The 13854-nt window shown below is 43.5% G+C and overlaps 1 protein-coding gene across 1 annotated transcript in view; it reads right to left on the reverse strand.

Annotated features, from left to right (window-relative positions):
* MAP3K5 (mitogen-activated protein kinase kinase kinase 5) overlaps positions 1 to 11664 on the reverse strand; it is a 223398-nt gene extending 211734 nt beyond the window's left edge. Inside the window, exon 1 of the mRNA XM_012665176.1 lies at positions 11083 to 11664. Within this exon, the coding sequence (XP_012520630.1) occupies positions 11083 to 11530 (448 nt within the window). The 5' untranslated portion in view covers positions 11531 to 11664. The remainder of the gene's footprint in view (positions 1 to 11082) is intronic.
* Positions 11665 to 13854: the final 2190 nt, after the last annotated feature.

Genomic DNA, 13854 nt, shown 5'->3' on the forward strand with positions numbered 1-13854 from the left:
ATAAAATTTCGGAATTTATTTAAATAGTTTTCAGCATGAGACTGATTTCATAAAAAATTAAGTGGCGACCAGGTGCAGTGGCTCACGCCTATAATCTCAACATTTTGGGAGGCCAAGGCGGGAGGATCACTTGAGCCCAGAAGCTCAAGACCAGCCTGGGCAACATAACGAGACCTTGTCTCTGCAAAAAATAAGAAAAATTAGTCCTGAATCAACACAGGAGGTTGAGGCAGGAGGGTCACTTGAGCCCAGGAGTTTGAGGTTGCTGTGAACTATGATCACACCACTACACTCTAGTACCTGGGCCACAGAGCAAGACCCTGTCTCAAAAAAAAAAAAATTCCCTTGGATTTTTTTACTTATTCACTACATCATCTCGCAAGTGGTAGGCTCCCCAAAATTATTTATTAAATAGTTGAATTCAACTGGTAGACTGTAAGATCATAAAAGGCAGAAATGACACTTTTTTTTTTTTTTGAGACAAGGTCTTACTCCATCACCCAGGCCAGAGTACAGTGGCATCATCACAGCTGACTGTAACCTCAAACTCCTGGGCTTGAGTGATTGATCCTCCTGCCTCAGCCTCCTGAGTAGCTGGGACTACAGGCATGGGCCACAATGCCCAGCTGCTACTTTTTCTACTTTCTGTAGAGATGGGGATCTTGCTCTTGCTCAGGCTGGTCTCTAACTCCTGGCCTCAAGTGATCCTCCTGCCTCAGCCTCCCAAAGTGCTAGGATTACAGGTATGAGCCATCGCGCCCAGCCAGAAATTATACTTTTCTAACCTGATTTTGTACAGATCTAAGAAAGAAATCTTGCAGATTTTAAATAGTCAACAAATGTCTACTGATGAGATGACTGTAATCATGGTATTAATAATAATTTCAATATTTTCAAATAGGAAATTTATTTCTGGGAGACAGGAGAACATAGTTATAAATAAATAGACTCTGCAATCAGACCATTGTAGGTTCAAAACTTGGCTCTGTCCCTTAGTAGCCATGTGACACTGGGAAAGTTGATAACACTTTCTGGGGCTCAGTTTCCCCACATGTAAAATTGATCAACTGATGCTATCTGCCTCATAAAGCTGTTCTAAAGACAGAATAAGGTCATGTATGTAGAGTGACTGGCATAGCATCGAGCACACAGTAATGCATGTTGTCTATTTGTGTATGGCTTGCCTTAAATTATAAGACCAAAGTCATATATTCAACATGTGGAATTTGATAGCCATTTGCCAGCCCTCTAAAATATATTAAGAATTTTTTTCTCCAAAAAATAAGTCTATTTGGAGCAGTCTAGACTACTGATGTTCCCATTAGTAACAATGATGTTTTCCTAATATAAGAATGAAGTTTGGTTTCCAGACACTGTAGGCATCACACTGGCATATTCCTGCTTGGTTCTGGCCACATGACTTACATCTCTTATCACATCCAAAACCTAAGTGACTAATACCCTAATATGCAATTTGTACATGTTTCCTAACCTAAAAAAACCATGATTAGGAATCTTGGTTAAGGCAACATATTCTAGGACCCTTTCAGAGTAAACACAGCTTCAGATGTCAGAGTAGCAGAGAAGAGCAAACAGGTCCTTTAAGTGGGTTGGGTTAAGAGCACTTGGAGAGACAGGCATAGAGCCTGCTTAGAATGACCCACCTTGTGCCAAGAAAAGTTGTCAAAGAGTTGGAAAAGGTCAAAAGATATCCTTTCAGTGGAGGGCTGAGCTTTGTGTGGCACACCCTCTGGGAATTATCTGATTTTAAAGGGGTGTGCACCTTTGATTGTCCTTCTAGTGATTAGACCATTTTGCAATGGTCTGGGATAAACATTAAGTTGCTGGGATACACATGAAGTTGTGCAAAACTAATAGTAATGCACATATTTCTGGTCCACAGAATCACAGATGAATATTGTTTGGTAGAGATAAAATTGATTTCTATCCTATAGAAAAGATGACTCCAACATTTATACTTATAGAATTGCCTTATACAATATTAGCCAGTTTTACACCTATTAGCAAATTCATTTCGGCATTCCTGATTGTGTGTCTGTGTGGGTGTATGTGTGTAATATCCACTCTTTAAATTCTCCTTTAACCTAGTTTTAATATCTTACCGGTTTTCTCATTAAATAATGAATTAATTAAATATTTGGCACATGTTTATATTTGTAGAGTCATGATTTTAGATTTTTGAAAATTATAGTCTATATAATTATAATGTAGCACTTCCTATGCCAGACACACTTTCCCAGGAAGGGATATTGATGAGATAGAAAGGGTCTTTTAGTTTTGTCCAGAAGGATTTATTTCTCTAAAAGAGAGAGAAAGAGAAACAAAACAAATATATCAATAAATTTAACAGCTAATATATTTAGGTAGTGCATGCATGAATGTCTGTTATACTATTTTATGTACTTTATGACTGATATGTTTCATAACTTAAATTTTTTAAAAATGTTTTTTCTTAAAAGAATTAGTCTGGTGGGAAGAAATAGGAAATCTAGGTAGGTAGTTCCCCTAACTTCTTCCTTAGTATCAGTTTTTCCCTTATAAAGATACATATGTTATAAACTTTTATGTTCCTGAAGATCACCTTCTGTTTTATAGTCCTTCAGTGCATCAACTGCAGTAAGAGGCATGGCACAGGCAATTAATAAATACCTAAAGAAATGAATTATTGGGAATATGCCATCACATTAGGGGAAAGCCAATCAGATTTAGGAGCCAGAACTTAGGGAACCAAGAAAAGGAACAATCCCCAGGCTTGTAAATCCAGCTCTCGGGGTCATTCTAGAGAAAGGCTTCTTTAGGTCTATCACTTGATGGTTCACTTATCACATCCCAAAAATAGCCCAAGACTTGCCTGGAGAAAGCCCAATTTATAGCTTGAGGCCAAGCAACTGGCAACCACTATTCAGCCTAGGCTCTGGGCTCCTTTGTTGTATTGACAGAAAAATGTCAAAGTCTGCTTTCTGATAATTTTATAAGATTACTAATAAGAAGTCACAAAAATTTGTTAGTAAGAGGGGACCAGAAGTTAAGTGTCACTCCTAAAACTCTTCCTCATAATAGTCCTACCATCAAGGACCAAGATGTTAGAACTGATCCTCTTAAATAGCATACGTGCTTTGAAATGTTTTTCACTATAAGGGGAAACTGTGGTATAGCAGAAAGAACACCGGGATTATTTGGAAATCAGAAGACCTGAGCTCGAATCCTATTCAACCAACTTGATTTATTCTGGCCTGCTCAGATACCCTTTCCAACTGTAAAATATAGTTAATTACACTGTCACGTCTCTTTCTTTTATGAAGTCAATAAGATGATCAAAAAAAGGAGGACTCCATAGCATGGAACAACTGAGACACTGATAATACATTCTCACCTAGTCATGTAAAGTCACCTAAGCCCCAGTGGGACCAAATCATAAGTTGGGAAAGATCTAGCTGGAGGCAAAAGCTGTGGCCCTGGGCAGCAGGAATAGCATTCCTGGTCCTGGCTGTCCCAGCTCTAAGCTGATGTTTGTCACAACATACATATTAGAAAACTTGAATGTGACATTACATGGCATTTGACATGTGATAGCTTTGGATGACCTTTTAAAAATAAGAAATACGGGTAATCGAAATTTTAAAGGAAGAAGAATTCTCTGGCTTAGGCAAATACTTGGTTTTCTATGGTTTAAGGCCAGTGGAGAAATGATCTGATGTTCACTGATAATTACAAGAACACCTCTCCTCCCATGTTTCCCTTAAGAGTTCACAAGTATAAAGGGGGCTAAAAGCATTGAAAAGTACTGATATAACTAGTTACAACCATTTTTAGAGACTTCCTGTACAAAGGAATATAACTTCCTTCCTGGTATGAATCATATACCAAAGCCAATTGCTTTCCTCTTTATTGACGAACTACTATAACAAAAAGGTCTGCTTGTAATGGAATGTTTACTGTTACTCTGCGCAAGTTATGCAGCATAAGTTACACAGATTTTCTCTATGATTTTATTAAGTAGGAGATGCTCTTAACATTTAAATTTTCTCTCCTCCCTCCTGTGTCCCCTAAGAAAATTATCATAATGTAGTTTGGGTTATGTGTCTTTTCATTTTTAGATTTTCTTTTGGAAAAAAAAACACTACAAAATAAAAAACTCACATAAGATGTTAAGTACTCACTTACTTAAATTTCTGTAACAATTAGACAAGACCTTGAAAACCAGCCTTGTCTCCTATCCTTTCCTCCTTCCCCACTAATCTGGCACATATTTTGATTGGCTTCTCTAGTCAACATCTCCAGCCAGAGAGAAAAGCTAATACATTAAAACAACTAAAGAAACCAATGTATTAGAGTCACCAATGGATTTTTAAATAGTTTACCATTTTTCCTTTTTTGCTTTTATGCCACTAATAAAATTTTGCAAGTTTAATTTTATCCCCTGAAAATAAGAGTATTTTTTCTTAAATGTAGCCAATTTCCCCGCCTACCTATAAACTAATCACAGGAAGGTGAGCCTGTCTTCAAGATACAACTTTTCCAAAGCTGTGGTTCCGTTTCTTCCTGCAACACTGCCCATCCTCACCATATTTCCCACATTTCCAACTCTCATCCTGCCCCAGGCAGAGTGGAGGAAGTGTTGGCATGTTCTACAGCCATGATGAGGGCCCATGGGTGATGGAAAGGGGAGCATTTGATAAAATGCCCTCGAATGGTCTCCCGGGAGTGGCCATGATTTCATAGCGCACTATCAGCTCTGGAGTCACTGGCCAACAAAGCATTTTCCTGTGCTTCTCTACTTCCCTGGTGTGGGGTGGCATCTGAAGGGACCACTTGGGGGAACTCCTTGGAAAGTAGACACAGTTGGTACCTCATGCTAGAGAGACTTGCACATGCATCGGGCTTCATGCTTGTCAATCTCCCACTGCTCCACAAAGAAACTGTGAGCCAATTTTAGTCTGCAAACCAGAAACAGGAACTGAACAGGCCTCTAACCAGGTCTCTGAAACAAGAAGCAGGGGACAGTCCCTGTAAGTCACCAGAGGGGAACTGGCCTATAGCAGAGAACTTCCAGAAGGCTGGAACCAGCCACGGCCACTGGTGAGCCAGGCCGGTGTTATGCACTTGTAAATAGGCTTCCCCTAGAGATGGAATCAGCTCAAACTACGAACTATTGAATGTCTCAAGCAGACCAAAGGTGACCAAGTTGAGGAAAGAAACCAGGATCTCGGGAAACTGCAAAGCAGGATCAGTCATGACAATCTGTACTTGATTATCTGGAGTAAGAAACAGCTACTCTAAAAACCAATCTACTTTTGTGCTTTGAAGTTTTCTTCAGTTTTGCTTTTTTCAGATTTTCTGGTAGAGTTCTTTTTGAAAAATTATAATTTTGCCTCAACTGACCCATTATCTGAGAAAGCAAGAGGAAGTGCAGTACTCTGGGTTTGTGTGGGGTGGGCAGCAGATGCCACAATGGCGTGCCAGGAAAAGTGAACAGCTCAGAGAAAAACCACGCATGGGACACCACTGGGATCTTTTTGAAATCCTTTTCTAACCAGAGTTTTTTCCTTATGAGCTTATCTATGTTTGCTCTCGTGATAATTTTACTAAGTCTCGTTTCTCAGGTGAAGAAGCAGTGACCGAAAGGTGGGAAGGAGCTGCAAGGTGACTCAGATCAGAAGTTCTCAAACAACTCTGCTGATGGGCATGCAAAAGTTTTCACTCATCCATAGTGAACTGGGAAAAATGCATAATAAATAATGAGTTTTTCCATACATTTACTGTATGCAAAGAGCTCCCCTTCTTTCTAAGGTTATGTTCCCCCCTAATTTTTTTAACATAAGAATGTCTTTCTTTTTTAAGAAATTGTGGCAATAGGTGGCTAGTTGTTGAGTTTTTTCTTTCCCTACTTACAATATCCTTCCTTGGAACAATTACAACGTTGGCAAATATATATCAGTCCTCTGATTTTTCTTTTTTACCAGTCATGGGAACCAATATTTGGGAAATACAGACTTCACTCTCTCCCTCAAAGTATACAGGACAAGATACTTTGAAAGTAGAAATGCAGAAGTGGGCTAGAAAACTTCTAAGAACTGCTCAGTCTGGGATAGATAGGGTACGGGGTTATGTTTGTTTTGTTTTGTTTATACCAAGTAAGACTGGCAATCCTAAAGAGCTTTGCTGGAAGCAAGTGGCATCAAAGCCCAGAGAGGTCAGATGCCTCTCTAGCAAAATGGCATAAATGGGCAACTTTCGTCATCACTCAAGTAAAGTGGGAACATGATATGGATGCAAATAGAAAAGCTAAGTTCTTAAAATTTCAACCTGCAAGTGTTTCCTTCCTGTTACCCACTGCTGCTATGGGGTGAAAAGCTGAGTAAGAGATTGCAATCTGCAGTGAGCCAGGCTGAGAGAAAGGCCCAGGCGGATGTGAGGGCTGGTATCAGGGAAAGGGGAAGCAGGCAGCTAACCCAATCCTGTGCCCACTGAGAGGGAGGGAGGGAGGTGGCCTTGAGCGCAGCAGTGTCCCTGGCTCTTACATCAGCACAAGGTAGGAGGGGAAGAAGACTGAAAGAGGTGAAAGTGTTCTGGATCCCTGCTGGCCTGGCCTCCTCCTCACACAGAATCTTTCTCCATGCAGCCACAGACCTTCCCCATCCCCAACCAATTCAAGTTGATGCTCCCCCTGTATCTGGCCAAGAGACTACCAAAAGCTAGATCAAAGGAAAAGTCACAGGGAAAGTCTCACTTTTAGGTTTCAGAGCATAATTTTCCTGAATGTTTAAAATGTCGAGTGGGTTCCAAACACTGAGATATTATAACAAGGTTTATCTAACCACCATCTGTAATACTGTTTCTAAGAAAAAGTATGCTCCTGGTTCCAAGCAGGAACCTTAAATCATTTAACCTGAATGAACAAATATAATCTCTTTACAGTTCAGCATTTCCATAAGCAAAACAAGAGAGTAACAGAATTGATGTTCATTTAAAAAAATTTTTTTAATCCTAGCACTTTGGGAGGCCAAGGTGGGAGGATTGCTTGAGGCCAGGAGTTCAAGACCAGCCTGAGCAAAAGCGAGACCCCTCATCCCTATAAAAAGTAGAAATATGAGCTGGACGTGGTGGCATGCGCCTGTAGTACCAGCTGTTCAGGAGGCTGAGGAAGCTGGATGGCTTGAGCCCAGGAGTTTGAGGTTGCTGTGAGCTATGATGATGACACTGTGCTCTAGCCCAGGCAACAGAGGGAGACTCTATCTCAAAAAATAAATTTTTTTGAAGACCTTGCTGACAGTTGGGATTTGTCCAACCTTTTATCACTGACATCTCTTAGCTGTTATAGAATTTTATTGCCTACGATGCAGAGGGCAGGGAAGGGTGTTATTACCTTGGCATTTTGTCATCTGAGTGATATAGACTCTTGTATACATAAATCAGATGAATTTTCATAGAAGCATTAATAGAGCATTAGTTTCACTTCAGAAAGGGAATGAAAGAAAGAATAACAAGTGTAGTCAAAGAACAAACTAGAATATAGTTATAATAAATAATAATCAAATCAGGAAAATCAGTGTAAACCTATTCTTTAAAAAAACACCAATACACAAAGATAGGAAAAGTTCATAAAAATGTCATCAAACTTTTTAAGTCCTTAATCATTCCATTAAGCTGAGCTATTTGAACACCATTATTTCCCGTTTAAATGTTGAGGCCTTTGTTAGGCCATCCTTATTTATCCTTACCTCTCAGTTCAGGTGTTACCTCCTTTGAGAAGCTACCCCTGAACCCAGGCCAACTCTGGTTTGACTCAAGAAGCTGTTTCTTGGGAGCCCCAGACATTCAGCATGACGCCTCATGGAGGTCCTACTACAGCCAAGGCACTCTGAGCTCCTCGGGGACGGAGATATGATCTATACAAGCAATTCACTAATCTATATGGACTGAAGTGATTCACTTGTATTAATAATGTTATAATTTTAAAGTACAGAATTTGAGAGCCACAGGGAATCTCAGATACCAATTATGCCAACCCTCCACTCTTTTCTGAGATTTTAAATGACTCATTCCAAATTAGAGAGGAACCAGGACCAGAATTCAGACCTTGAAACTCCTGTTCCAATTTCTGTCCCAGCACACCAAGCCACCTAGTCTTTACAAATTCACATGATTAAATGAGAGAATCTTAGAAATTTTGTTGAATTCCCCTTCCACTTCTACTCCTGGTCAATTTTACAGGTGAAGAAACACCACTGGAGGAGATGAAGGGCCTGGCTCACAATTACACGGGTTGTTCACAGCACAGCTGGGATGAAAACTGAGATCTAACTTGAGGGACAGTGTTCTTCCCACTATCTCATAAGGATTCAACTTTCAAGGGCAGGTAGTCAGTGTAGAGAAAAGATCAGCACGGCCCATGGGCCAAATCCCGTGGGCCAGCTGTTTTTGCACAGTTTGCAAGCTAAGAATGTTTTTTACATTTTAAAATAGTTGGAAAAAAAGAATAACAGTTTGTGAATTACATGAATGCAAATTTCAATGTCCACTAATAAAGTTTTGTTGGAACATGGCCATGACCATTTGTTTAGATATTGTTTATGGCTACTCTCAAGTAACAACAGCTGAGTAGTTGTGATAGGGACCTCATGAACTGCAAAGTCTAAAATATTTACTATCTGGACCTTTACAGAAAAAGTTTTCCAAGCCCTGGTGTAGGAAGAGCAAGCCCTCTCTTACAAGTCAGAAGAAAGTAAGTTCTACTACCATCAAACCTGCTGCCCTTAGTTTACAAAAACAAAGGGTTGGGAGGAAACTGATCTACCACCTTCATTCTGTCACATCTGCATGCCGAATGAAAGGGCACTCATCCTCAGGGTTCACATCACCCAGACAGGCACCGGTTAAACTGAGGCCTGCCTAGGTTGGAAGAAGAAATGGAATGCGACAGAGCTGGCCCAGAAACAAGAGTCTCCCAAGAGCACGCCCTCCCCACTATCCCATACGCACCTAAATGCCTCATAAGATGGCAAAGTCCAGCTCTCTGTCACATGATTCCAAGATAGGGGGTGTCCCTTGATTTTGAGAGTAAATTAGCCCACCTACATGAAGGCAGCAAGGGCCATCCATGATCTTTTAGGGGCAGCCATCTGGAGGGGAATCCTGTGCTGACCACTTACTACCTATGAATCCCAGGGCCCGTTAGGGATCCCTTGGTTTTCTCACCTAAGAAGGTAATAAGGCTTGTTTAGAGGATTAAATGAGATACACTTCAAATGCCGGCATTTTCCAATCTTTCTCTCCCTTTCCCAGAGACCATACTCGGAGAGTAACAGAAAGTTATTGTTAGCCTTTCCTAACAGAAAGGCTTGTTAGGGAAGTTTCTTCCAAATTAGCTTAGAGTTTAAGATTTTTTTTACAGAGCCCTAGAAAAAAAATGCCAATCTATCAGTGCAATAAAAATAGGCTCAAGTGTTTAGTAGGGTATTTTCCTCTTATCTTTCAGTTCTTTGAAGCTTCTTCCCAATTATAATCCAGAAATAAGAGTGCTATAATTTTTGGAAAAGTTATGTTTATGTAATTTTTATAGCAAGCCACCCAAAGAACCAAGCTATAATATATTACATTCATGCTCAGTTATGAAGACCAAAACTATAAAAAAAATACCAGAACCAGAAAGTCCTAGTTTATTTAGTCTGGCTTCCTTAACATGAAGTTCTTGTTCTTAAAACATTCAGCTTCAACTGAATTCCAAAACTGACATAAGCCTACTTCAGGTGTTTTGAAGAGGCTGAAGAGAATCAGAACTGAAAACAAGGTTGGAATATAAAACCTTTTATGTGATCACAAATGCAAGAAGCTTATTGTTTTGAAACCATTAAACCAAGTTTTCCACCCACAATTATAAAAAATAAATATGTACACTTTGGGAAGCCTAAGCAGGAGGATTGCTTGAGGCCAAGAGTTCAAGACCAGCCTGGGCAACATGGTGAGACCCCCATCTCTGCAAAACATGTTAAAAAAAAAATTAGCCAGGTGTCACGGCGAATGCCTTTAGTCCCAGCTACTGGGGAGACTAAACCAGGAGGATGGCTTGAGCCCAAGCGTTTTAACTATGATCGTGCCACTGCACTCCAGCCCCAATGACAGAGTGAGACCCTATCTCTATAAATAAAAATTTAAAAATCTAAATATGTATATATTCTCAACATTGGATATACAAAGTGATAAAGGTTAATTTCAACAACATGCTATTATTCCTAACATTTGCTAACAGATAGCTAATTACCAGAACTGCATAACACTTTCTGAAACCTGGGATAGGCTGAAAAAATACTTTTTTTCACGGATTATGGTAGCAATTATTTTAATGGCCAAACTAATCTTAGTTATTAAGAAAGCATATCGGCATTTTAAACAATGTTAAGTAGTATATGGGGTAATAAAAAACAGACCCCGGTTCTTTCACCAAAATCCTTACAAAGATATCACACAAGTTTAGCATAAGTTAAGATGTTAGTACTTGTGGAAGCACTGTAATTACTTGAACGTTCAAATTGGTAAGAGGTGGGAAATACAAGCCACTAAAAGTTGTCAGAGGTAAAATGAGTTGGGAAGATCATGACATGACATGCAAATTCAAAAAGATACACTCTGAGTGCAGCTGGCTGTGTGGCATAAGTCATCGTTTCTGTACTCCCAAAACTACGCAGAGAAAAGGAGAACGCCATCTAAAACGGACATAGATATATGCAGAAGGAAAACGGGCCAAACCTAAGAGAAGCGAAAGCGAGACACTGAATGGAGCAGGGCTGACTGGGGCAAACACCTCGCAGTGCTAGAAAACAGGTCTTCAGGTCTACCACATGGACCGCAGGGCTGCAGCGCCCGGCGGTGGGTGGGCCAGTGGGGCTCTCGCACTAGCACTCACTCTCCCCCAGGAGCGGCCACGCAGCGCCTCTCGCTGCCCCCCAAGTGGGGCAAGAAGTAAACGCTTCCCGCCCAGAAAAAAACAAAATTTCCTCCGAAGACGGCCAGGAAAAACGTGCTCCCTGGCATCGCAGGATGGGGAAAGGGTTACTCACTCACCTGCATTGTAAAAACGGTCCAGCACGGTAGTTTCCCCAAAGTCCAGTTTACCAAAATGCAGGGTCTCCAGAGTGGCGCCCACCGCCTCGCACGCCTCCCGCAGGCTCTGCAGGGCCTCACTCTCGGCCACCACCAGCTGCCCCTGGCTCGCTTCGTTGATCACATATGCCACCGTGGTCCGTCGGCTGCCCCCGCCACCAGAGTTGCCCCGGCACCGGGTGGCACTGCTCCCGGAGGTAGCAGCGGGACACCCGGTACCAGGGGCGGCGGCGTTCTCCACGTCCCAGAAGCTGCCCGGTGGTGGCGGCTGTAGCTGGCTCTCGTCGCCCTCGGCCACCGCCGCCGCTCCTCCCCTCCTGCAGATGCCGCCCTCGGGGATGGTGCAGAAGCCCGAGGGGGTGAAGGGTGGCACGGAGAAAGTGATGCCCTCGCCAGCCTCCGCGCTCATCTCTCCCGGCCGGGCTGCAGCGGCAGCGGGGTCCCCCGCCCAGCCGCACCGTTTGGCCAGCCACAGCTCGGGGCTGCTCCGCGCCCGCCGAGCTAAGCAGCTGCCATCGCGCGCCGCGCCTTCGCCACCGCGCCGCCGCCTCCTCTCCGGCGCCCTCTCCCCCGTGGGCACGCCGCTGCCCGGCGGCGGCCCGCCCCTCCTCGGCGCCTCCGTGGCCGCGCCGCACGCCCGCTGCAGGGTTTAGAGTACAAGGGGTGGGGAAGCCGGGTGAGCGGGAAGGGACAGCGCTTCCTTTTCTTGGCTGGCGGACAAGTCGGCTCGCAAACCTGCGTCGCGGTGCAGCTCAAGGGCGCCGCGCTCGGGGTGCCGTGCGCCCTCGCCACCTGCGGCGCGGCGCGGCTCCTTCCGTCCCGGGCGCCTGGGAGGGGCCAGCAAGCGTGTCCTCTGGGTGGGGAGCTACCTGGCGCGCACCTTACGGGCGGGCGGGCTCCCCGGGCTGCGTCCCGGAACAGCGGCAGCTGCAGCCGAAAGGACCCGCCTCCCTCCTGGGCGGCAGCTTCTCTTCTTCGGCTGTATTTCCTTCTACTCGCCTGGCCTCGTTTCTCTTCCGATCGCCGAGGCCGCTTCGTCCGAGCCCCAGCCTCGCCGCGGGAGTCTCGCCGCTCCTTGCAGCCGCTCGCCTTCTCCGCCACCGGCTTCTGGCCACCCACTCGTCGCGGCACCGAGAGTCTGGGCCCGCCGCGGGGGAGGGCGCTGCTGGGAAGCTCGAGCCGGGACGGAACCGGCAGCACCGCAGCTCCCAGACCTCAGCCCTTCCCTGAGTACAGCGCGTGGCCAAGAGTCCCCGCTGTCTCCCACCCGGCCCCCATCTAAGAAGACCTGGAGTTGGCAAAAGCCCGGAGCGTACGCGACTACAGAATGGCGCAAAAAAGTCTCTCTAGCAAATACTCGGTCTTCGGAGTCAGCTCCCGAGGCATTGCCGGTGTTCCCCGCGGCTACGGCGCCCCCTTCCGGCCCCTCCCGGGCTCGCCCGGCAGCGTGGACGGGGACCGCGCGCGGCGCTGGAAGGACAGGGGCAGCCCCCGGAGGCCCACGTTGCGTAAGGCGGGAGGGTTTCAACTAGCGCCCTGGAGCCAGGGCCTAAACTGGAGGGCAGTTGATTAGTGACAGTGGCGCTCCGAAAGTGAGAGTCTAAATTTATCAAGTTGTCCCCCGGTATTTTAAAACACCATTTTAAAATTTGAAAATTTCCAATAGCATGCCTTATCATTAATGAGTAATTGATTGGCTCCAACTGCTGAACGATTTAGCATTCTCATTTAGGATCTTAAAATGTCCCCCACACGTGCCATATACTCAAGATAGAAGACCGGGCCTATACCCAGCTCTGCAAATTATCATTGACAAGATGGAAGAAGGAAATTAAGTGACTTTTCTATTTTAAAAATTTCACCACGCGGGAGCGGGGGAAATGCTTAGATTGCTCAAGAGCAATCAAAACGTACCTGTTGATTTGGGGAGCAAAAAAACAGATATTTGAGTTCCCAGAGAACTTCTGCAGAAGGCTGTAATTGTTAGGAAAGCCAGTGCACTTTGCATAAAATAGAGTAACAGATTTTGGACTTCCCATCTCCAGGAATGAGATTAATGAGTCCTATGAAAAAACAGAAGAAAAAAGTGAATTACATTTCACTCCCAGGGAGGAAAAAAAGGAAGGATAGAACAATTGAGCAATGAAGACTTAAAAGAAGGAAGCAAATAGTCATGAGGAAAAACACTTAGCGGCTGCACAATTGTATCTTCAATGAAGGAAAGTGACATTAGATTTTTCTAAAGGTATGTAAAATAATAGAAGTAAAATTTATAGTAAGGAAACTACACACTTCATGTGTACTGTAATCTATGTAACCCACGTCAGCTTTTGGAATTGATATCTATGGTAAAGTAGGTATTTAGTCAATCAGTGATAATACGGAAACAAAATGTTGGTGGGCTACTAATAGATATATGCCTTTTAATATTTTCAAGACCTTGTAAAACCTCCAAACCTATGGTAGGAGTAGATAATCCTCCACCCCATCCTGGCCAAGAACAATAAACTGGAAATCTATGAGGACCATGTGTGGAAAACTAAAATGCCTAAATTCTCAAGTAGCATTTTACTATATAAATACGTCTGAGGTTATACATGAAAACTTTTTACACCATCTCACCTTTGCTTCCCTTTCAGATCTACTCAGAGCCATTTTTCATAAAGCAATTTTTATTTTTGTTTTTGTTTTACTTTGCTGGTTTTGTTTTAGTTTGAATTGATTTAATTACCA

Source organism: Propithecus coquereli, unplaced genomic scaffold (genome assembly GCF_000956105.1).
Source record: "Propithecus coquereli isolate 6110/MARCELLA unplaced genomic scaffold, Pcoq_1.0 Scaffold98, whole genome shotgun sequence".
Taxonomy (NCBI): domain Eukaryota; kingdom Metazoa; phylum Chordata; class Mammalia; order Primates; family Indriidae; genus Propithecus; species Propithecus coquereli.